The 25,664-nt window shown below is 45.0% G+C and overlaps 1 protein-coding gene across 10 annotated transcripts in view; it reads left to right on the top strand.

Moving 5' to 3' along the window:
• The window catches only part of ITPR1 (inositol 1,4,5-trisphosphate receptor type 1), a 318,979-nt gene that overhangs the window by 210,740 nt on the left and 82,575 nt on the right, over nucleotides 1–25,664 (top strand). For all 10 annotated transcript variants that reach the window (XM_023620051.2, XM_023620049.2, XM_070238558.1 and 7 more), the window contains 2 exons: nucleotides 1,655–1,787; nucleotides 3,771–3,961. In XM_023620051.2, the coding sequence (XP_023475819.2) occupies nucleotides 1,655–1,787; nucleotides 3,771–3,961 (324 nt within the window). The remainder of the gene's footprint in view (nucleotides 1–1,654; nucleotides 1,788–3,770; nucleotides 3,962–25,664) is intronic.

Genomic DNA, 25,664 nt, shown 5'->3' with positions numbered 1-25,664 from the left:
TACTGAAAACAGTTTACTTAAAAAGTCCTTGAAAACATCACAAATAACGTACCCTGTTGGATGCACTCTCAGAATTTTGAATGTTGGTCGAGATAGGAAATGAATTTCATAGCTAAGAGAAGCACCCTCCTTTGCTGAACTACAATGTGAGACATATTTATGGGTGGAATGCAGAGAGGAAAATTGAGATCTTTCATTTCCTGAGCTTTCACTTAAGTATCAGTCCTGCGCCCCATCCCCTCCTGTTTTGTCTCACCCCGTCCCATTTTGTCCCTGGAGTCTTTGACCAGTAGCATGAATAACAAAGGAGAAAAACCTGACAGTGCAGCCCTGGAACCTTACAGGAGTGCCCTTTGCCTCCCCACCACCCTCAGGGCGCCCCTCCTCTTCCTCTCCCTTCCCTCCCGTCTTGTTTTTCAAACACCCCACTTGAAGTCTCCAGACCTATTCTCGGAGCTTATTAACAGATCACCTTAGATTCTGCTGACTCATATTACAGTTGCAGATCTCTTCAGAAGAACCCTTGAGTCTCTATTTTAGAGACCTGCTATATTTCAACACCTCTTCTCTCTGCTAGACTTCTCACTTACCTCTCTTGATGGTGTCCCAGAGGACTGCATGCCTTACTACTTTGTCCCTGGGAAAGAGTCCGGGGGAAATCCACACAGCCTTTGACTCTTAGAAACTTCCAGACTGGGAGATGGTCGGAGAGTCCCTTAGCATGACTGCAAGTGGAATAGAGCTGAGAATTAATCCTGCTTCTTTGTGTTGCTTTGCCAATGTCTCCTAGTATTAGAGAACAAATCAAAGTTTTATTTATTTATTTTTTTGATTGGAATTATGGGAAAGAGTTATTAAACCCCCAGTCCAGGATTCCTTTGATGTGTATATTTTTAAAACTTTTTATGGAAATATTCAAATATATATGAAAGAAGGTTCAAGAGAACCTTCCTTCATGACTCAGCTTCAACAACTATCAATTCGCGCCCACTCTTTTCTCGTTTGTACCCCTTCCTGTTCCCCTCCTCCCATATTATTTCAAAGCAAGTCCCAAATGTCATTTCATCCATAGTGCTTATTTTTGATTGACATTTCTGATATCTTCCACTAATTTATTTTCTATAGCATTATTTTTTCTTCAACATTTGGCCTATTAACTATTTCTGTAAGAAAGACTTACTTTCAGCTTATTTTATTATTATACTCTATTACTCTGGTATCTTAATATTTTCTTAGGATCTTGGGAATAAACCATGTGCTTGGTGTAACATTTTTCTGTTGCTATATGGAAGGTGACCTGTAAAATTTTCAATTTGTCCAAATTTTATTGGCTTACCCCTAGGGACTTTTTTGTTTGTTTTTGTTATTGTTAGTTGACCTTCAAAATTAATGTTCTATCTTTATTAAAACTGTGTGAGAGAGTTCTTCAGATATTTAATATTCTAGATTGATGGGGTTTTTTTGTGATCTAGTTTTCTGAGAAAATATTGGAGAAGTTAACTTTAGAGTTTCCAAATGCTTTTATTAATAATTTGTTTTTTCACTGAGTGAAACTGAGCCAATTATAACTGAGTACCCCTGTATTTTTTTAATATTAGTTGCTCAGTTATGCATTAAATTCAGAACCTGATTTCATTATCCTGTTTGAATTAAGGGTGAGGCGCTCAGGCAAATTTTGGTCAACCGTTACTATGGAAACATCAGACCTTCAGGAAGAAGAGAGAGCCTTACCAGCTTTGGCAATGGCCCGCTGTCACCAGGAGGACCCAGCAAGCCTGGGGGAGGAGGTAGGCTGTGTGGTGTGCTAATTAGCTGCACGTGTGAATTGAGTGCGCCCCGTGAGAGCTGAGTGTTTCTACTTAACAGGTTGAAACTCTAACAGATGAATTTGGGTTGCTAGTGTATTTTTTAGCAACTTGTTTTGTCTTTGGCCTACCATCAAACTGATGTCTAAAAATATTTCCCCGTGAGGAGATATTGGCTAAGCCTTTTGCCCCTCTTTCCCATGCTGCATCCCTCTTGGTGATATTTGAATGACTCAAGGAACTTGATTTTACTGCACATTTTCTTGTGATCATTAGGACTCATGTTTTCCCATAAAAGGATGATGATGTTGGCAGTGAGGATGGTCAAAGCTACCATTTATTGTACACTTTCCAAGTACCAAAGACTCTCCCAAGCATTTTACGTTCTCGATCTTATTTTCTCCTCCAAGTGACCTGTTATATGGTCAGTACTGTTGTTACCCCAGTTTAGCAGAGGAAATGGAAGTAGTGACAGGTCTATAATTTGAACCCTGGTATATCTAATTATAATGCTTGTGCTGTGTGCCTCCCCAAACTCTTAGGGGAGTTTACTAAAAAAAATCCCTGTATAGAATTGTTTAAAAGCATTGTAATCACAATTAAAGGTAACAGTTGCAACAAGGTTCAACTCAGTTGTGGGTGTTGATTTTAAGGGAGGCCAGGAGCTCAGTGCTTGAAGCACAAATGTGAGCAGCCTGATTCCCTGTCTGTAAAGATGGCTGGTAGGCACTGCAGACCCTTGGTGGGTTCTGTAGGTGGCAAAATACTTGATGCTTAATAAATTTCTCCTAGCAACTTCTGGGGAGGGATCTTGGGTTTCTCACCAGATGAAAACTTGAAGCATATTTGCTCATTCATGGAGCTGTGCAACTTCAGGGAAGATGCAGTTCTCAGGGCATCCCAGAAATGAGACCTTAGCTTTTCGTCCAAAAGTTCCCAGGGAGTCTCAAGCAGAAGTTCCTCACACAACATCTCAAAACTATTTCTCTTTACTTTCCGTAGTGAGGTCACTCAACAAATTTGTGAGGCCCTGGGGAGGCATCACATGGTGGGTTTGGAAATGCGTCAGAGACAGATTCTGCTTTAAGAAGCTGTGGGAGAGAAGATGTGCAACCCAGTTTCTCCCTTGTGCTGTAGATATAATAGATCTAGATAGTCAAGGATGAGCAGCATAAGGGAGAGGCCATTTGAATTGAGCTCTGCAGGGAAGGACTGAGAGATGATTTTCTATTTTTCTGAAATTGATCAGCCCCTTTCCCCATGTACATTAATATTTCAGTTATTGCCAATAATAATGTAAAGCAAGGTCTTGAATAAGCACTTGCTATACACAGTCGGAATCCATTCCACTAAATGGTATAAAGCCTCACATATATTCATCTCATATGAAGCTCAGGGGGGATGGGAACATCATTTATTTTGTTCACTCCCCTATCCCCAGCTCTTGGCTCCGTGCCAAGCACTCAGTAAATATTTGTTGAATGAATGAATGAATAGATAAGTTATGTGAAAGGGTGAGTTTGGGGCTAGGGTGGATTTGTTTGAAAGAGGGCTAAAGTGATTGTTATAGGCTATGCCTTCTTAGGCGTGTTCTAAGAAGTGTTTAAGTTCAGTTTGTCTCTTAAATTCAAAGCCATTCTTAATAATTCTGCCCCAAGTCATTGTATTTTAATGTAAAGGCGAGTCTTGGCTGGATGGCTTTAGGTATCTCACTGGAAAAGTATCATTCTTTCTTCATCTTCTCTGCCTGCATTCAAATACCATCTCTATTACTTATAAACTGGGTATCCTTGGACAAGTGACTTCATCTGTGTTAATAATCGTTATCTTCCATTGGAGTTAAGAAGGTTAAAAGAGATGATACCGTTAAAGTGTTGGGTGCATAACGTGCTGGTGATACGAAGTGTGCTATAAATGTTAGCTGCTCTGATTGCGGTTAATAAGAACAATGTTCCATCTTCCTAGGAGGAGGTTCCGGGTCCAGCTCCATGAGCAGGGGTGAGATGAGCCTGGCTGAGGTCCAGTGCCACCTCGACAAGGAGGGGGCCTCCAATCTAGTCATCGATCTCATAATGAATGCATCCAGTGACCGAGTGTTCCATGAAAGCATTCTCCTGGCCATCGCCCTTCTGGAAGGAGGCAACACCACTATACAGGTAGGAAGGTGGCGTGGCCGCTGGTGCGACATCCCTGCTGAGCCTGAGGAGACTCCGTTCTGGGAGCCAGATAGCCAGGTGGTGCCAGGGCTCTTGTGTGAGGGACAGCTCATTCTTAGAACACAAAATTCTGTTGTTCTGAAAAACAAATTCTGTTGATATCTTGCTGTGGTCATTCAGTTATAATTCAGACTTGGTTCCAAAACATGAGTTACATTTGAAAATTGATAAAATGCTGAGGCTCTGCAAAGAAAACTGGCCTAGGATCAGGGGCATAGTAGCTACTCTGTAAAACTTTGTTCAATGAATGATTGGATGAAGTATATTTACAGTTTTTGTCCAGGATCATGGAGGATCCCATCACAAGATGGGAGTTTGGACTATGTGTGCTATTTAGATTTGATTTTTATATCTATAGACACTGCAGCTATTGATCACTGTAAATTTCTCTTCCTTTTAACTGAAATGTTCAAGAAAACCAAACCAATTTGAATTAATAGAGAAAAGCCAGGCCAGGTTAGTCAAAGATGAGTAGATGATTTTTTGTAAGCTGTGTACGATATATATTTAAAGATAATAAAAACTTGAATTCTTGGGAGAAATCTTAAAGAAGCAATTTTAATAATACATATATAAGATAATTTTCATGGAGAAATGGCAATTAAAATGATTCCTTTAAGTCTTTGTAATACCCCCTTCGTGCATGCCTCCTTTTTTGTGGCTCTCTGAATAAGGGTTTACTTAGCTGTATGTGTGTTTGTGTTTCTCTCTGGTCCTCAAGAAGTTTTACATAGAAAAGAAATTGTACTCCGTTGTTTCCCTTCGTTGATTTAAACAGTGAACCTATATTAACGGAAAGCACACAAACACCCGTATTTTGATAACAGCTTTATTGAGATATAATTTACATATCATACTCACCCTTATGTATGTATTTGACTTGACATTGTGTTATTGGTCTTGAATTTAAATTCAGAGTCTGGATTAATGAAGTCTTGGTTCTTTGTGCAGTTTAGAAAAGGGCGTGGGTAGGTTTGCCCTGGGCCAGGGCACCTGGATTTCAGCCCCAACTCACTCTTCCTACCAGGCGCCCTGTGCCTTGAACAACCTGCACAGCCAACTGCAGTGGCCCTGTCTTTTGCCCTCCAATCCCCGCTTGCCCCAATACACACTTGTGAAGTCATTGTGCACTGCACTAAGTTGAAATTTGTGCCAATGGCAGAGTCTGAGTTGTCAGCTGTCACGTGTTGGAGTTGTTGTTTGATTTTGTCACACATGAGTCTGACAGTGAGCCTGGGTAACTTCTGCAGCCCTTCTCATCATTAGGATTTGCCCACCCCCTGCTGTGTCCTTGGTGTTGGGGTGAGTGTGTCAGAATGCCAGCAGTGCTGAAACGCTCCTTGTCTTTGAACCATGTGATTTCCAGTGACTAGATCAGTTGAACTAAACATTTATTGAGCACTTTGTGTGTACACGGTACTTTACTAGGGCCTGCAGGACAGTGGTTTCCAGACACAGGAACCAGTCTGTTCATAAGTATTTTCTTCAGGCATAGCCAGGTGTGAAAACTGAGGGCAGTGTGGTAAGTTTTTTGTAAACCAAATGTATTGGTTGAAGGACCATCTGACCGTTTTATTCTGAGATTATATTCTCTCCATTTTTTTTTTTAAGCTCCAATGTCTTTCTTTAATGAAATGGTGTTAATAGTGGATGACAGTTTTGAATTTTTTCTCTATTGGCCAAGTAAGAATTTGGAAACCCTATGTTGTTCCCTTCCCTCTCCCAAATTTTTTTTAAAGCTTTAGTAATTTGAGAAATCTCAGAATCCCAGAAGCTTGGTCTTGAAGAAATTGAAAATCTAGCAAAGATATAAGAATGATGTGTATATTGTGCACATAGGAAGTTATGCCTCAAGAATGGTGTGTACTGCCATCCAAGAGGTAGGAACAGAACTGTGGGCCCTCTGAGGAAGACGTAATGCTATCTGTGTGAGGAGCTGGTGAAAGATGTTTCGATGAGGTGGGCTTTGAACGATGGGTATGGGTCTGAAAGGTGGAAATTGGGCGTGGAGCTGGGGCATGGGAAGGCTCGGTCATGCTGCGTGGAAGGGAAGGCCCAGAGGCACAAGAGCAGCAGGTGTGCTGGCAGAACTGGGACTGGGCCCTTCAGACTGGGCAGAGCTGGTGCAGGAAGGTGCGAGGGGACAGGGGGATGGGTACTGGGGTCTGTATACAGCAGCATGGCAGCCCTCCACGAGGCCTCAAGCCTGTGATTTAGCACCATAAATCTGTCAGTGTAGAACAGGTACACTGAGGAGAGCAGAGTCCAGAAGGAGGCAGTCCAACAATCAAAAAGTTAATTAGCAGTGATTTAGGAGAGAGCTAATGAGAGCCTGAACTCAAAACAAATGTATGATAGAATTGGTCCTAACTTGGGAGGTGTGGGGCACAAGGGAGCCCTTTGGGGTGATGGAGACATTCTACATCTTGGTCTATGTGGTGGTAACAATGGGTCTACACCTATTTCAAACTCAGTGAGCCACACAGTTCAAATTGGTGTGTTTTACTGTACATGAGTTACACCTCAATAACAAAGAAAAAAAAGAGAGAAAAAGAGGTCCTGAACCTGGTGGGGTAAGGGGATGAGGGACAGGATATCATGAATGGAGACTCTCCTACACCCCGTGCTCAAGGCCCAGGCCTTGGACCTGTTCATAGTTAGTGTAAATGTTGGCCAAAATGGCGGCTGATCGGATGTGGGAGACAAGAAGGTCAGAGCTCCAGTTGGCTCTCAAGGCTTTAAAAAGTCTGGATGCCTAGACACAAGAAGACCGTTAGTTAGAGAATAATGAAGCATGGAGAGGGCTTGCGGGGGCTGAGGGCTGCCAGCGCTAAGGCTGGCTGGCAAGATGAAGTCTGAGGTTCTGGCGAGATGCCGTGTTTTTCACAGTGTACCCCTGATGGTGATGGCAAGGCACACAGAAGCTGTTTTTCCTTCAAGTTCTTTATCTTGTAAAGTAATTATGAATATTAGTTTCATGTTTTCACACATTTATTACTCATATGCTCAGGCTCCAGAAGAAATGCCACGATGGAGTTCGAGTAGTTTAGCCTCTCAGGGAGTGGAGCTGTTTTCTCTTGACGGAGCGGGTGTGCTCATGAGTGGGTGGGCCTGCACGTGGCCCTCTGGATGTGGTGGCCTATGGACCCCCGGACTGGATGAGAAGGCACAGCACTGAGAGCACGTGCACGCGCTCTCTCTCTCCTTCTCCTCCTCCTGAGCTCTTGGGGGTTGGAGGGGCAAATCTAACCCATCACCTCATTAGAGACCTGTGGTTCCAGGAAAATTTATTCTAGCCTAGGGCTGATTTGTGAGATCCCCTTGGCCCTGAGCTTCTCTTTCTCTGGAGAAAATGATGTAGAACTCGACTCGTCTGGGGCCAGTTAAGGACAAACACCCTGAAGCCCCAGGGAGCGTGATTCAAAGTTTCATCTTGCCTTAGAGATGCCGGTTCAAAGTAGTAAATGACCAGCTGGGAAGTTAATTTGAGTTGAGTAAAGACTGCAGTTTTGGCTATTAATGATTGCTGAAATGCTGTAATCCATTAAAGACAGGGTAGGTTCCAGCTGGAACTCACTGCCCATTATCACTTCCTGTTCCACGTGATGTGTTACAGTCTCAGGAAGGGAAATTGGTCTGTGGTCAGGTGGGCTTCCCTAGATTCAGGTTTCTCAGTGACAGGTAGTAGAAAGGGCAATCGCAGGGGAGTATGCAGGGCTGCACGGTTCCAGAACAGTGTCTTATCTGTCCAAGAAAAGGGCAGCAGAGGGCCATTATGTGTATTACCACCTCCTCCCAGGATTTGGGGCATGTTTCACATAGAAAAGAGGGGAAATGAGACCTGCTGCCCAGTCTGGTTGTGTGTGGGATTAGGGAAGTTATGTTCATGTGTCTATAAAGTGTGAGACGTAAGTGTGGACTCCTGGGTTCCTTGCAGCTTTGAACCAGGACTTTTTAGCAATTATTAGGTATTTTCCCAGGAGTTCTTAGAACCCGGTGGCAATGGCTGGCTGGTTCCATTTCTGAAGTCTTCTCTGTCTTGTGAAAATAGTTATTTAAAATATAGTGATTGGACAAACTATGTTACATCCATACAACAGAATACCACTCAGCAATAAAGAGGAGTGAGCTACTGATAAATACAGTAACTTCATTGCATCTCAAAAGCATTACGCTGAGTGAAAGAAGCCAATCTCAAAAGGTGACACACTGTATGGTTCTATTTATATGACATTCTCAAAAGGACAAGACTATTGTGATGGAGAACAGATCAATGTTTGCCACAGTAGGAGTGAGGGGACGGTTTGAGTATAAAGGAATAGCACAAAGAAGTTTTTTGGGTGATGACACTGTTGTGTGTCCTGCTTTTGGTGGTGGACACACAAATCGATATATGTATGAAAATTTGTAGAACTCTATACCAAAAAAGTCAATTTTACTTTCTGATCATTTGAAAAATTAAAGTAAAAACTATACTGATGATGATGACAGCCAACCTTTATTAAGTGCTTACTGTGGGCCAGGAATTGTGCTTAAGTGCTTTTCATGCATCATCTCATTTAATCCTCACAATCTCCCTGTGAGGTGGGTGCCATGATTATCCATTTTTATAGATGAGGAAACTAAAACACAAAATCGTTAAGGAACTTGCCCCAAATCCTACAAGCAATAAGTAGCAGAGCCAAGATTTGAACCAAGGCAGCTTGTCTCCCCAAACTCCTCCTTGCCTGTAATGGGCTTCATTCTTCAGGATGATAGTAAAGACCTGAGGAAGAAGGCAGGAGCTTTATAAAGGTAGATGACTTTCTCCTTCTTACAAGGTAACTCCTTGTCATCTCCCAAGACAGAGGGGTAAGTGGGCCAGGGATGGGTTCATGCCTGCAGAGCTCAGTAGAGAAGACAAATGAGACCAGTATCCAAATTCTGTTGAATTGGTCATTCACTGTTTATGAAGTTCTTTCACTCAAGCAATCTCATTTGAGTCTCCAGTTGCCCTGTGAGGTATGCTGGTCATGCATTGTCCCGTCACAGAGTTGGGGAGACAGAAGTTCAGCGAGGGTTATGACTCACTGAGAGCTACAGAGCTACACAAAATCTGGTGAATATCACATGCCTCTTGTCCCCTCCCCCATTTTAGCTATCTATCACTGAATAACCAACTCAAAACTTAATGGCTCAAAAGCAATGGCCATTCTGATACTTGTCACAATTCTATGAGCTTGGGCTCAGCTGGGTGGTTCTTCTGCTATGTGTGATCATGGATGGGCTACAGTCATCAGGGGCTTGATTGGGCTGGAACAGCCAAGGTGACCACTTGTATGGCTGTGGCACTTAGTGCTAGCTCTCAGCTGGAGCTCAGCTGGGGCTATTCCCTGGAACAGCTTGGTTCTCCTCCATGTGACCTTGCCATGTGTGTTTGGCCTTCTTAGAATGTAGCTGAGTTCTAAGAAGTAGTGTTTCATGAAGCAGGAAGTGGAAGCTACCAGTCTTTTTAAGGCCTGAGCTTGGAATTCCTAGCACGTCACCTCTGCCACGTTCTATTGGTCAAAACCAGTCATGAGGCCAGCCTAGTTTCAGAGGGAGGGGAGAAAAGCTCCACCTCTTGTTGCAAGGAGGCTTGTGTATAAAAGGAGAGAGGGAATTCTGGGGGGCCACCTTTAGAGACTGGCTCCCACTCCCCCATTATAATTGATTGAGCACCTACCACAGGTCAGTCAAGCCTCTGAGTTGGGTGCTACAGCTTGGTTCTCCCTGGGAATTCAGTCCCATTTTCGTACAACTGTTGACACATGTCCTTCCCCTTTTGGAAGATTTGTAAAAATTCAGTCTTGCCCTGAAGATAAGGTCACTGGGGACCTTAGCTTTCCAGAAGTTGCCTAGACCTTAGAGGATTCAGTTTATGGAAATCTAAAAATAAGGACATACTGTGCTTGCTAGGAACCCTAATGGAGAGGATTATCTGTCACATCATCATCTTGTTATCTATCACATCATCACCTAAAGCCCTGAAATGCCTGGAAGCAAACTTGAGGCTATGGCCTGGCCCTAATAAACTCCAAGGGATGGTGTCCCCAAGTCTTCCAGCATCTTCTGATAGTAGTAACGCCTGAGGATGGATATTGCCTCCAAAACTTCTCCTACCTGGGTGCCATCAAAGCAGCTCAGATTTCATGGTGGACCCTCTGCTTATAGGAACAAGGAGATAGTACCACCTCCCTTGGGTTCCCTGGGAATGGTGGCACCTTGTTGAGCCATGGAATCAAGCTTCTCTTTAAGAGTAATTCCTGCTTTTTTTCTCCCCACTCTGGTGCCACCCTCTTCCTGCCAGCCTCCAGAAGAAATCTTTCTTTTCTGCTTGATGTTTTGTAGCAAGTGGGAAACTATAAAATAAGCATTTGCTTATGAATTAATTTTTGGCACACTCAGGGCTCAGCAAGCCTCATGGCACTTGCATATCCGTCCTTCGAGTCCTTGCCAATTTCTGTGTTCCTTCCTCCTGAGATGTTCCCACCAGCACCCGGGGGAAGTTCCCTTCACTTCCTCTTCCCAGCAGGACAGAGGCTGTCCTCACCTGAGGAGGAGGTGGTGTAGAGTGTATCACTGAACATGCCTAGTGTTTGGTGGTTTTTTTAAGCAAATACAGATATTTGGGGATAGATGTGCTGACGTGACCATAGAGAACTTCATATCAAATTAAGGGGACAGATATAAAAAGAGAAAATTTTTTTGGACTAATTGCTTCCGGTTGCAGAAGCAAAGTCGATTTTATGTATCAAATAGCTGCCCACGGCTAACCCTATGCCAAGTCTAGCCTAGAGACACACCCAAAAAGAGTTTTCTTTTCTGCACGTACGCAGCTGGAGTTGGAAAATGTGAGAAGTGCTCTGTCAGGAAACTGGCTTGCAAATTCAGCTGAGAAAGATCCCTAGTCCATGGGGCCTTTCCCCCACCCCACACTTATTTTTTGAGGTTGGCTTAAGAAATCAACCCGAGAGCCAATATTAGATACGAAATCTCCCACCTCTTCCAGAGGAAGTCACTGCAAGAATGCCCTGTGGGAGGAGCACATTGGTTTGGCCACCTCTGACCCCGGTTAGCAGAGAGACGAAGCCGGAAAGGGTGATTTGATTTGCCTTTGCTGGAAATGGAAGGCCAGTTTGAGAGGAAGATCAGCCTTGGGTTGACAGGGCAGTCACCCCGAGGAGGAGGGAGAGATTGGTGTGTGAGCAAGTTACGTAAAAGGGTGTTGTTTTTGGCAGAGAAGTCAGAAATGAGTCACTTCTGAGTGGTGTTTTCTGACCTCAGGTTTTTATCCATGTGGGAAACGAATGTAGCCAGCAGTAGAGTCAGAAGACTGCTTTCTCCCCCAGGGGGCTGGGGAGGGGATGTTGGCATTAAAATAAAAGGGAGGCAGGTGGCCTGGCCCCAGGAGGCTCCCTTCGACACTGTGCCATTCAGCTGAAGCCATGAGGGGTCCAAACAGCAAAGCTGCCCCAACGTGGTTCGTGGCTGGGGGTACGTACCCCTCCTGTTGGCCCTTCTTTGGAAGTTGGTAACATAGGGTTGGGGACTTTGAGGAGACCCTGAGAAGGGAAGCCTATGGCATGGGAAGGAGCTTGGCCTCCAGAGTGGAAAAACCTCCACTGGAATCCCAGCTCTGTCCCCTGCCAACTGGATGACCTAGGACTTTCCCAGGACTCTTTGAAACTCAGTTTTCTCATCTGTAAGATGAGAGTTAGAAAAACCAGTGCCTTCCTCAAGGAGTTGTTGAGATGATTAACAGAGGATCGTGGGGGTAAAGTGCATGACCCAGTAGATGCCGCAGAAATGCGAGCAGCTGCTGTGAGTGCTGATTTCGTGGAGTGAGGAAGGCTGGGGTTTGAGCCCTGCCTTGGCCACATCCCACCTCAGGGCTCAGGGCAGAGTCCTTGACCTCCCTGAGCCCGGTTCCCGATGGGAGAGCAGGATGGTGACAGGTGTCAGTGCCACCTCCCAGGCTTCCTGGGATGGTTAAACAAAGTGATTCACAGAAGGTGCCTCATGCAGTGTCGGGGTCATAGAAAGATCTCCAAATGTGGTGGTGATTATTTTTATTAGTGAAATTTTTATTGTTTAAGAACGGACTTCATTTTATTAGATTTGTTTTCTGTCAAAAACCCTACTTCTGATATTTCACTTTTGTGTAGTGGTTTACGATCCTTTGGGGCTGGGGGTGCTGTTTCATGTTGTTTTCACGCGCAGTTCCCCTCAGTCCCTCTGTTTGCATGTTTGAAGTGATTTTAGAGGTCTGGATGCAGGGTACTCACACTGACATATTCTGGGTGAAGCCTAAACCAAAGAGCAGTCCAGTCACTCTGTGGTTTTAAGTGATTCCTGACCCAGGCCTTTTTCTTTCCTTTCTGTTTTTTTGTGCAAATAATTCCTTGGACATACACTGTCCCCTCCCTCTCCATTCCCAGGAAACTGGCATGTCATTGAACAAGAGTCTTATAGGATTATTGGTCTAAATCCAGGTTTTGAGGTGGAAACTCAAAATTTAAAAGTAGTTATCATTCTTGGGAATGTAAGACTTGAACGAACTTTGCTGCATGGGAGAATGGCCGCTCCCACAGCTCAGTCTTGGTCGTCCATCCTTGGTGCAACTCTTCAAGTGGTGGTGCGGACTAGATAACGCATGCACCTACTGGCTCTCGGTTTTGCAGTTCAGGGCAAGAAATGAGTGCAGGGATTGTCAGCACGTTCTTTTGTGGCTCCTTCTCAGCTGGGTTATAACAGTCCTGATGCGGTGGGCCGAGGGGAAGGTGTGCACCCTGGCTCATGCTTTTAGAGGAATTGGAGACCCAATATTATTTCCCTTCTTTCTTGAGTAGCAAAGCTGGCGGTTTAGGCAGAGGTAGACAGTTGCGTCTATCTGCTCTTCTGGCCTTCCATAGGAGGACTGTAGGGGCTGAGGGATGACAGGGAGATCTTTGGCAGCCAAGTGTTAATCTCCTTCCTTCCTGTAAACCTAGGAGCACGAATTAGTTTCTAAGAGGAGATGTCTTCAAAGGAAACCTCAGGTTTTTCACGGTCAGAGAAGACTTGAAAATAGTTGTAAATTGAGCCTTCATTTCATTTTATCTTATTAAATCCACAGCAAGCACAGATTTTCCTTCTTTCTTATTTTTCCTTCAAGTCTAACAGGAAGCCTAACTTTCCTTAATGACTTCTGAGTATGGAATGCCTCTTAGAAACTTCCAGGCTGACCAAATTCTCTGCTGGCTGGTGGCATGTTAATCTAGGAGTTGGCAAACTGTGGCGGCCATGTCACATCCAGCCGGCTGCCTGCTTTTGTTTGGTTGTTTTACAGCTTTATTGGAACACAGCCACCTTATTCCTTTAGTATCATCTCTGGCTGCTTTCGCGCTACCAGGGCAGAGTTGAGAAGTGGCAACAGAGACAGAATGGACTGCAAAGCCTAGAATATTTACCATCTGGCCTTTTACAGAAAACCGTTGCCAGCCACCGTGTTTGTTGAATCCTTACTGTCTAGATATTAAGCTCCTTGAGGAAAACAGCCATGTCTTTTCTCCTTTGTTCTGTGCTTTTCACTCCCTGGCTTGGCAATGATAGGTTTTAGGTAAATATTCACCTCGTGACTAATATCCTAAGTTCCAAGGTATTTTGGCCACTTACTCAGCTATTAATGGGAATTCAGGGAAAGAGAAGTCTCTTTCTCTTTCATTCTTTTGTGGTAAGGGGGTGGGCACAGGCAAGTCAGACTCTTCCTGAGAAGACTTTTCCTTCCCAGTGGAGATCTGCCGTTTTCCTTTGCTGTCTCTACCAGGAGGTTTTTCCATCCTGTTGGCCACCTTTCAACGCAGATTTGGAGGGCAGACTAAGGCACCTCATTCCTCTGGGGATTTGTGTATGTGACTCAAGAGTCCAAACACCTGAGACGACAGATTTTTCATCTGTGAACCCTCTCTGACCTCCCTGCCCCAGGCACTACATTTTGAGTTAGTCACTTCCCTGTGGCCTAATGCTGTGCTATTTCTCTGCCTTTGACAAAGGTTTTCCTGGTGGCAAACACAAGGCCTCCTCATGGTATATACAGTAGTCCCCCCTTATCTGCGGGGGATGCATTCCAAGACCCCCAGTGGATGCCTGAAACCACAGATAGTACTGAACTGTATGTGTACTATGTTTTTTTCCTATACATACATACCTATAATAAAGTTTAATTTATATTAGGCACAGTAAGAGATTAACAATAACTAACAATAAAATAGAACAATTATAACAATGTACAGTAATAAAAGTTGTGTGAATGTGGTCTCTCTCTCTCTCAAAATATCTTATTGCCCTGTACTCACCCTTCTTTTTGTGATGATGTGAGATGATAAAATGCCTATGTGGTGGGATGAAGTGAGGTGAATGATGCAGGCATTGTGAGGTAGCATTAGGCTCCTGTTGACCTTCTCATGATATGTCCAGAAGGAGGATCATCTGCTTTCAGACAGCAGTTGCCCGCGGGTAACTGAAACTGCAGAAAGCGAAACTATGGCTAAGGGGGCCTACCATACAGTTAACCTTAAAATATCTGAAATACTGGAGTCTGGTCTCCAGCCTGTTTGTCTTCTCTTTCTCCAAACTCCCTGGGTGATCTTATCCACTCCCATGGCTTCCAGCTACCAACTGTGCCAACAACTCCCAAAGGTATGGCTCCTGGCTCCACCTCTCTGCTGATTTCTCTGTAAACCTCTGTTGGGCATCTCCACCTGTGTTAACTCTGAGTTAGCATGACCCCTAGCACACCTATCATCTCCCCTCCTCCGCCCCATTTGCCCTCTTGTATTCCGTCTCTTGTTCAATGGGCTCACCACCACCACCCCTCTACTCACCCAGGCTCAAAACCTTGATGTCGTCGGTCTCCCTCTCTTGCTTTTCACTAGGAACTCATTCTATGCCCAGTCTACCTCCCAGTAGTTTCATAGTCAGCGTTCACTTAGGACTTGTAATGAGCCAGACACTGGGTACCTTGAGGTTAAATGATGTGCCCAAAGCAGCCCAGCTGGGGGTGGAGGAGCTGGGACTTGGAATAAGGCACTCTGGCTTCAGAACTCCTGCTCCTGCTCACTGTGGTACCCTGTCTGCCTACATGGGGCTGTCTGAGTTCTCAGCCTGCTTGCCTTTCACCTGAATCACTGAGCAAGCCTCTTAAAGGCCTCCCTGCCTTGGCATGTCTCTCTTCCACACTGCTGCCGTTGATGTCGCCTAAATGGAAGCCTGACTACCTCATTCCCTGTCTTAACAGCCTTCCGCGGAGGATGGAATCCATTGCCACCCTAATGAAATCTGCTGGCACCCGTGTGTCCCGGCCCTGCCTCGGTTCCTACACTCACACCCCCACCCTCATTGTCCTGCAGCTGCACCTGCTCATTTGGCATTCCCTGTCCATGTACTGAGATGCCTCTGCTCCATGTGGGCTGTGCCCTCGTCCCCTTTGCCTGGCATACTCCCCAAGCCCTGTTCGAAATGTCTCCTGCTCTGGAAACTTCCTCTTGATCCCCTGAGGCAGAGGTAGTTGTCTCCATCTCTGGGTGGTTTATTTACCATTATAATAATCACCAGGCTTTATATGGAGGTTCATTGTAAGACCCAAGGGGCCTGAGACCAAGTCTGTCTTTCCCGACTGCACCCCGACTTCCCTAGAGAAGTCTCTATGTGTGTTACATGAAGGGCACTCAGTCTGTACGTAATGAATCAGTGTAGAGAATCCTACCCTGTAGGGTTATTCTGGGAATTAAATGAGATAGTGTATGGAGAGCACTCAGCTCAGCATGGTGCTTAACGTAGTAAATTAGCTCATGGTTCCTTTTGGGTTGTATGTCTTTCTCTCCCCCACCTCCACCCACCCAAGAGTGTGATTTCTTCCGCAGTTCAGCCTTTATCTTACTCCCCAGCACGTGGACCATGGTAGGTGCTCAGTAAGTGTTCACTGAATGAATTGAAGTCCTGACCGAGGTGCCCACTGTGTTACTTTAGCCTTCTTATCCTTTTCTGAATGTGAACATGAGGAGGTGAGATGTGAAAATGTGTTGTTAAAGGTTATTACAATTTTAAAGGAGTATCTTCTTTAGGAGTGGGAGGGAGTTAAGTTGGTCTGAGCCCAAGGGAAGTACATAATGTCGTTTTGGAAAAATATCCTTGTGATGCCAGAGATACTTGATGGGTCTTTTTCCTCTTCTTGTCTTCTTAATGGTAACTATAGCAAGTAGTAATAATAATGAGTACCACAATCTGAGTGCTCACGTGCCAGGAGCTAGGCTAGATGCCTTCTCCACATGATGTCATTTACTATTCATGGGATCCTGTGTGAGTAGGTACTGCCGTGATCCCTTTCTGCTGAGGTGGAAGTAGAGGATCTGCGAGGTCAGGTTACTTGCTCAGGGTCACAGAACCAGGTGGTAGTGGTGTCCGGGTTTGTTTCCTGTCGGATCTTGAGTTCTTAGCCTCTCTGCAGTGCTATCTCCTTGTACAAGAAGCCTCCACCAATTTCCCTGGCACACATGTGGCCCACAGCCCACACCCTGGGGACCGCGGGCACGGGCTATGCACCCTCTTCAAGGACCTTGCTTCTCTTTGTCAGACGAATTAGAATTTGTGGCTTCCCTCTTTGTTCATTTTGTTGGTGGGCTCTTTGTGGAGGGTGCTCTGCCTTCCAGATACGTCGGAAGACAGCTTGTGTGGCCAGTGTCTTTGCTTTGGTTATAACATCACCCTGTGAATGATGGAGGAGAAAACCGTGAAAGGCTGGGCATCTCGCCTGCTAAATAAAGTTACATGTACTACCCATGCTGCTTCACCTCTAGCAAGTTCTAGGTTCTCAGGTCTATGGAAGTTAATGGCAAGGAAACTCTCTTGCATAACTTCCTCTCTGTGGAGGTGGAGGGCAGCTCATTTAATTAAGGCTCTTATGAAAAGTTAGATTATATTACTAACAGTTTTGCTTTTTACTTGCATCTATAGGAGAACATGTACTTTGGTATAATGTGAGGCTTATTAGGTCTCAGCTTTTGCCCATTTCGCACGAAGAATCTCAGTGCACCAGATTCTCCCCATATTCGTCTTTGGCTGGTTGAAGAATATTCATGTTTTGGGAAAGGAAAAGGAAGGGACTTCTTGCCTTTATAAAGTGCCCATCCTAGGGCAGGCACTGTGCCTAGTGCTGTTATGCACTTTCTCTGAGCTAGGTGGGATATCCCCAGTTATAGATGACACTGTGTCTGAAAGATCCAAGGGTCTTTCCCCAAAGGCACCCAATTAGCAGAGCTGAGATTTAAACCCAAGTCTGTCTCCCTCGACTTCCTACCATGCTGGACAGCCTTTAGTTGCATGGGTCCCATGTCAGGGAGCTATTCAGTACTTGCTTATAGCCACTTTGGTGCTGTGCATACTGGAGAGCAGCATCTATCTTGTTATTGTTGGGGGTGGGAGTGGGCAGCACTGGTTATTTGATATGAGAAGCGAGTAGTCACTGCTTGGGTATCCAATGAATTTGAAAAGCAGACTTGTGAACCCACAGAATGCAAGCATATTCAGTTTTATAGTAATATATGAGCTTTGCTTTAGTTTCCACTGTTGTCCTTTTTATAAGTAGCTTTCTCTGGTCAGAGGTGACCTTGTTCCTGACATCAGAAAGGCTCTTTCTTCGCTATGTTTCTTTGGGTTTTCTGGAATTCGGGTTGGGGGGAGGAGAGTGAAAGCCACGGTGCATTGCAGATGACTGCTGCAAACCCCTCTACTACTTCCAATTAGAGGATGCATGTGTGAGTTGTATGCCTGTCTTATATTTACAAGAGGAAGTATCCCGTTTAATTTTATTTTCACACCACAAGCCCGAGTGTTAAGAGAACATGGTGTTTTAACACTCCCTCGGTTATCAGCTGCAAAGCGGAGGTTGTATATTGTCACATACAGTTTTCTGAGTATATTTCTACATTTGTTACCTGGCAACATTGCTGCATCAAGACGTGGAGATGTGTTGGTTCCTACCAGATCCTTACTGTTCATATCATAGAAGGTAGAGCCTGTTTTCCTTGCAGGAATTTTGAGGAGGAGAAGGCACTGGCTGATGGGGCTTAGTTCAGAGATGGGCTGATGGGCTTCAGTGACTGACCCAGGACCAGGGGTTGGGCAGGGAATGTGGACTCTTGTCTTGCCTGAATTTATGCATTATTGTGTTTTTCACCACCAACCAGTTCTGATGAGAAAATAAATCTCATAGTAGGGATGACAGCCACAGTATCTCTTTCTGTGGTTAGCCTTTGAGCTGCTTTTGCCCTATAGGGTCATGTGTTTAGCTAATATCATGCATTAAAAACACCGTGCACAGAATTGGAATACATAGTGGGGCCTGAGTATAGTCTCAGGCCATCACAGCAAACGCCTGCCCCCCACCCCCCATGCCTTGTGTGATTCACCCCGTCCCTTGAAGACATTTGCATTAGAAACCCTTGCATCATAGGTTTGACAGTCCTCTCCATTGTACCCACACGTTCGGAGACTCAGAGAATGCTTCCTGAGACCAAGGGCACTGAATTCTCCAGCAGCTGTAACATTTCTTGACGAATGCTTGAGAGGGAAAAGTTCCCATGGTAACAATTTTTAGAAGAGTTTTGTAGCATCAACAGGCTAGACAAGATATCAGTCTTGGGGCTCGGCAGTGTATTCTACGAGCACACACCTTTTAAACTCCCTCCTTTGGCGAAGACCCCAAAGCAAGAGTGTGTTCGGAAGCCGCAGCAGGCACTGCGGGGTCTAGCCAGCGTGGGCTGGATTTCAGGGCGCTCCGTTTGTGTTTCCCTCTGCAGTTCTCTTGTCGGGGTGTCCAAGGAGGAGGGCTGTGCAGTCCACTCGACTCTTCCTGTCTTGCCTGTTAAGAAAGAGAAAGACAACTGATTATGCTTGGAGGTATTTAGAAACTAGCATATAGCTTTAAATGTATATATTTTTAAGTGTTCTGACCTTCTTTAGAATACCCAAGAAGCCATTTGATTAATGATTCTTTGCTCTTGGGTATCAATATCACTCCTGGCCTCATCAGCAAATGTTCTAAAAGGAAGCCACAAAATTTCTCAAAATTTTACTTTATAGCAAGTGGATATTATTTTTATACATGACAAAGACTTGACCCTGAGGGTTCCCAACTTGGACAATCATCCTGAGTAGCCTTAACTAGGAAATCTATATCCTGCTGTTTAAACTTTAAGATGATCTCTAACTGGATTGAAGTCCTCAACCAACAGGCCAAGGAAAATGCTTCAGAAAAAACAAGGTCATGCAGCATTTTTTTGGTAAGCACAGGAATCAACAAAGAGATGTTATATAACTTCTATTTATATCCTCCTTGCTCACTATCTGCAGGCAGACAAGAGTCGCTGAGAAGGGATTTAATGAGCTCTCTGGGTTTGCTCACCTTCCTGAGCTGGTAGGAACCAGCTTGTTCTCAAGTGCGTCAGCAAAGAATCTGGCTGTGGGTGGGCGGCTGGGGTAGGTGGACAGACTTGTTGCCATGGTGTTCTTTAATTCCCCTGTCTCTCAGAGATCTCACCCTCCCCTTCCCTGACTCCTTCCTTTCCCTCCTTCTCCTCTTTCTTTCTTTCTTCTTAATCTATAGGCTTTCTTGTTTCTCACACATCCTCGTGATTCTTGGAGCTCTCTCCGGAAACAATATTTTTCCTTTCCCCTCTAAGAGCTTCCCATTGTGTAGCTTCAGGACATCAGAAGAGTATTTGCTAAGGTGTATTTTTCCCCACCCTCACCTATCTCTTTTCCCGTGATTTTTTAATACCAGCCCCTCCATTATGGGGACCTATCCCAGAAGTCTTTGATCTTGCCTGATAGAAGCTTACTCTTCCGTATTGGATTGCCCCCAAACCAGGTAGATTCCATTGCCGGTTGGACAAACAGGCTCTGTGCCCCAGAGGAAAAGGGCTGTTTGTATTTCCATACATCCTCCTTTGTGTTCTCACCTTATGTGGGGTGATGTCTCCTATCTCATCTAGCACCTTATAAAATAGAACCACATAAAAACAAGAGAATGTATTTGTCCCACAGTGATAATTCCTGGAGCTTGGGCATCTTCTGTTACCTCAAGGCTGCAGGTTGAAATCATTACTCAGCCTGCATTAAAAGCAACAGCAACAACAAAAAGCGGCTGCTCCATTCAATTCTCAGCAGGGAAGCAGGACTGCCATTCTGAGAACCCCTCTGTGGCAGCTCTGGCCATTCTGATGGTGGCCACACAGCCTTCTGAGATGGCTTCCCGTTGTCGGCCACATTCCCACCAGAACAGAGACATTTAAAAGATGTGAATAGGGAGGTTATGATGAAGTGTTCTTAGAAAAGAATAAGTAGTTCCCATGAGGACAGGCTTTAAAAAAAAACCCAAAACCCACCCCTGCCTTGCCCAAGAGTTGTGCAATTCTTAATAGCAGTAGCCTGTTTGAATAATCAAAGGCAAGCTGACTTCCCCTTATTAACTTCTGTTAGAGACATCTGCATAAAATGTCCCCGGATTCCAGACCAAGAAGGTAATTTTTTTCTCTCTCTCTGAGTAACTGGAGGGACTTTCCCTTTGGAATTCTTCCAGCAGAGTTAACTTCAGGGTTGAGAATGCTTCTCGTTAGAAACTGCCAGCAGCCTGAGTCCTGACATGGGGGCATTAATGACACCTCATGCACAAGCTCGGAGTCCAAGCCTCTGAGAACCTGCTTGATATTCACAGCTGGCTGTGGCACTTCTGCCATGACCTTCCTTTTCAGAGAGAAACGTGTGCCCCCTTATGTTTCCTGAGGTTCCCTCAGTTCCTTTTCGAGAGTGTCAGAGGCTCTCTTGATGTTTCTGCCCGTTTCCTACGCCTAGATTTTAAACTTGTCATCAAGATATCCCAGACGCTGAAGTGGCTGGTCCTGTGGACCATCCAGTGTCTTCAAGCCACTTGTTTCCCTTTGAATTCAGGACTTAAAAAAAAAAAATTATATTGCTCTTGGAGGAGTATGTGTGTCAGTTGCCCTCACCATACGGTGTTTGAGAAATGGGTTTTTATTAGCCTCTCTGCAACACAGGCCCACAAACTGTTCAGCCTAGAGCTTGTAGTTATCAAGTCAGGGGTGAGACATTCTGAGATGGAAGGCCCACAAATGATTGTCCTTCCTGCTCCATAGTTAATAATGTAGATGTCAGCGGGGCCAGGGTAGTTAACAGTTAACTAGATGGATGGCAGATCCCCAGCCAGACTGAGCCCATCACAGAGTCATGTGCACAAACCTGATAAGCCTCTGAGAGGCGAGAACGCCACATCAGCCACCTTCAGCTGGTCTTTGGCATGCTGCGTTTTCCCCATTTGGCAGGACTTTGAGCTTTCACAGACAGGGATCTTCGGGTTATTGAGTTAAACTTCAGCTGTCATAGATGCAAGGCTTGACTGGGTTTAAGTTTTTTGGAATGACACCTCCTTGAGGACTATTGTGCATTCATTAAGATAGCAAATATTTACTGAGCACCAACTGGGTGCCAGACACCATATGAGTTGCTGTGAGACAGTCAAGGATGAGATCAATATGGGCCTGCCCTCTAGAAGCTTACAGTCTAGCAGGGGAGATGGATCATAAACCAGTTAACAATTAAATAAATAGCAAATTGGGAGAAGTGTGACAGGGGAAGCAACCAGGGTGCAGAATGTCATGGCAAACCGACTAGAGTGGTCAGGGAAGGCTTCTCTAAGGAGGTGCCAGTTAAGCCCAGACCTAACAGATGAGAACTAGCCATGTGAAGAGCAGAGGGAAAGAGCGTTCAGACAGGTTGGCATGGGCTTGGCATGTTGCAGGAGCTGAAGGAGGCCAAAGTAGTCAGAGCATAGCAACTGGGAGGGGTGGGGGAGCAGGGCATGAAATGACTGCTTGACTCAGGTAATACGCTTGTCGTCAGGTGGGAGGCTGGATTGGGTGATCTCCACAGCCCCTGCCAACCCCTAGTCAGTGCTTCTAAAGGGCACCAAGTTGTCTTGGGCTGTAACCTGCTTAGATACACATTGCTGATGCCAAAGCCATAATATATTAAGCAGCACTTACACAGATGAGTGTTGTGTAATTTCATCCCGCCATCTCCATCCATTTGGCCATCTGTATATTTTACTGTAAGATGCCAAGGATGTTCTCTGCAGCCATATGGAAGCTACTTGACAGGCCAGTACCCAGTGAAATGGGTGTGCAGGGTTGGGAGAAATGAAAGTTCTGGAGCACGTCCTTTGGGATCCAGACTGGGGCTGTGACCTGAGAGTTAGTTGGATTCAGCAGAGGACTTAGGTGACTGTGGGTCCTCCATGAGGCAGGCACTCACTTTGGTTGATGTTTTGCTATTTGCCAGCCAGTGTCCTTGCCCCTGGCAGGCCAGGGTATATTTATTTTTCTTTGGATTTTTATGGTCGAGTGGGTTTGTCACGGTTAGGTTTGTTGAGAGCAGGGAAGGGAAAATGGCTGGTATAAAATACCTACCGGGTGCCCAGCCCTGTGCTGGGCTTTCACTGTGTTACCTCCTTTGCTCCATCCAGCAGGCCTCTCAGGTGGCACTCTCTCTCTTCCTTCCCTCCTTACAGGTGAGGAAACTGGGGCTGCAAGTTAATAAATGATCTATCCAACCTCCCTGCCCCAGCTCCTTAGTCACTCCTATTCATTGATCTCTACCTTGCTAAGTATGCAGAATATTGAGCCCTTTCTCTGAGGCCCTGCCACTCGGTACAAGTACAGAAGATGGGCATGCAAAGGATTTTTCTTGACATCCATGTAAAACTCAAATTGGATACCCTGGGGAACCTTGGAGCTTCTAGGGCAGGAAAAGTCAGTCAGTATTGATTAATTGTCCCTCAGGCACACAGAATGGAAATAAAACCAAAGATCAAAGTTCTTCCCCTCCAACTCCTGTGTCAGTCGTTTCCTGAGAACACAGATGCCTGATAACTTCCCTGAGTGAAGTGGGAAGGGACAGTAGCCCCGTCACCACCAGGCTCTCAGCACGGGACCCACCTCACATGCTGCGGGCTCAGGTTCCCCCTGCCCTCCGATGCTAATGCATTTCTTGGTGATGGAGTTTTCTCTGCACCTCTTGTGTCCTTATTTTGGGTCTCATGGTACAGGTTGGAGGCTTATTGAGAAGGCCTTCGTGTCACAGATCCCATGGTCAGTCTGTGGGCGAGCCGACATGGGACCTGAGAGTTTCACCCCCAGACTGCCAGAAGATACTTTTCATTGAATCATAGTGTCAGCCCTGGAGGGCACCCTCGGAGGCTAGTGTGTGTCTCCTGCAGGCCTGGACATGCGCTTTAGGTTGTTTTTCATCATCATCTTCTCGAGTTGAGTGGATGTCCACGGCCTGAGATTCTAAAACCTTCCTGAGCACTTTAACAAAAGTCCTTCCTGGGGTCTAACCAAAGTCTCCTTTGCTATACAGTGGCTTTCTTTTTTAAAAGCCTCGTGTTGGCTTGAAGAGCAACCAAAACGCCTTCTTGCACTTGAGGAAGATTCCCAAGGAGGTCCCTACCTCAGTCCTCTGCTCTTCAAGCACGTTTTGGGGTTGCATCTATTTCACATTCTACTGGTCAGCTTTGTTTTTCTCTAGAGGTTTTCTGTTTTTCTCTTCCCATCTTTGGCTGGAAGAGACAGACAGGCTGTGCCAGTGCACTCCTGCAAAAGATGCTGGCCTTTGTCATCCATAAGGAAGTTTGAGAATTAAACCCAGAGAAAATTTGGAGTCTCTTTAACATCTTTTCCCTGGCTCACAGGCCCAGCATCTTCTAGAATGATGCCTGAGCTACCTCCCTGAAATCTGTTTGATTTTGTAAATATTGCTAGAGATATTATTGCTGACAGTTTACCTACACATTACAGGGACTTTGTAAGATAACAGCTGTAAAAATTTTTTTTAGGAAGTAGTTTGTTGTTCATGTTGATGAAGATGTGAGAAACTGTTAGCGTTCTGATCCACACCGGGGAACCAGACTGCTTACCGGATAGGGCAGAGCTTCCCCACAAGTGCCAATTCCTGTGGGCACTGGGAGAAGGAAAAGGAGAGGTGTTAAGCTTTCTGTCTCAGGAGAAAAGTGGTTCTCATGGAACAAGTTGGACTTCACTGTTTGCTAAAAAAAAGAATTCAACTTGAAAATCACCCTGAAGACCTACTGCTTTGCCCTAAACCTTGGAGCCCAGGACCAGGCTAATTCGAGTGAGGTCTCCTTGTCTTCCACCCCTCCTCTCAGGCATTAGGAGTCAGCGATGAGCCAGAAGGTGGCCTCCGTCCAACCCTGGCACAGCAGGGTAGTTGAAACACAGTGTTTGTCTTTATCAAGAGATGGCCCCACAGAAGCTGAGACCTTCTTTCAGAAAAAATGAAGTTGAAATGTGGATGCTTTTCTATCCCAGACTTGGTTCACTTCATCATTTCCTTCTTTTCTGCTTTGAAGTGTGTATTGTTTCTGACCTCATCATAGCTGGCAACATCCTCAGAGAGGTGGGTGAGCTGCAAGCTCCAGGTGTTTACTGGTTGAAATCCACCAAACCTTGCAAAGAATTTTTTTTTGTAGAGTGAGTGGTAATTTATACCAGGGGAGTGCTTGTGATTCTTAATGTCCATGTTATTAATTATTAGTTTTTTTCATACATTTTACTTATCCTGGAGTCAAGAATGGTTGAAAGTATTGGAAAAACAGTTCGTGTTGAAAGATTTGAGACTGTCCAGGAAGAGGGTTTCACACCAAGCTTGTATTCTTCCTTTGAGTATGTTAAACTTTGAGAACTGGATACAAGATTGTTTATTTCTGTATCTAAAGGAATCTGAATGACTCCTATAACTAGTGAAATTCCATCTAAATTTTTTAAAAGTTTCCGTCACTGTGATGGTTACTGGGAATTGCTATTCAGTAAGTTTATGCTGTCAATTTAGAGGCCATCTTGACCTCCGAATACCAGCTAGAATTGTTTATTGTTGGATTTATTTTGGACACTAGACTTGGGTCATCAGGTAACACCCAGCACATTAGTTGATCCACCTATCTTACATTCTTATGCCTTTCCTTTGAAAGGGGTATTGATAGATCACAACAGCACCTTGGATTTGAATAGTTTCCTATAGTGATCAAAGGTTTTTTTTGTACATAGTGTTTCATAACTGCAACCTTGATGAGCTCCCAACTTCCATGTGATGCACACAAGGCAAGTGGTAAGAGTCTCATTTTTCAGATAGGGAACCCAGGGCACAAATGCAGTTAAGCAGGTTGCCCAAGACCATGTGGCTGGTTAGTGAGGCACTAAGGCTAAAATTTAGGTTTCCAGACTTCCAGGCTCCTATGCCCAGCCCGTGTGTTGTACCACCTCGTTCCTGGTTCATGATCTTTGGATTTTAATTGTTCTCATTGGTTTCTAAGAAAAGGACTGAAGACCTGTAGCAGTTATTGTGTGATAATGGTTTTGTTAATAATATGGATGCCCAGCCCTGGCAAATCTTCAACTAGCAGAAGGGGCTCGTTTGGGAGCCCATATAAATAAGTGCGTCAGGTGTCATAGGGAAGTTGCAGCATTCACTCGGGTACCTACAACAGCTGTTCTTT

Source organism: Equus caballus, chromosome 16, assembly GCF_041296265.1.
Source record: "Equus caballus isolate H_3958 breed thoroughbred chromosome 16, TB-T2T, whole genome shotgun sequence".
Taxonomy (NCBI): Eukaryota; Metazoa; Chordata; class Mammalia; order Perissodactyla; family Equidae; genus Equus; species Equus caballus.
Note: the sequence above shows the minus strand (reverse complement) of the source record. Positions and strands in the feature narration are given on the sequence as shown.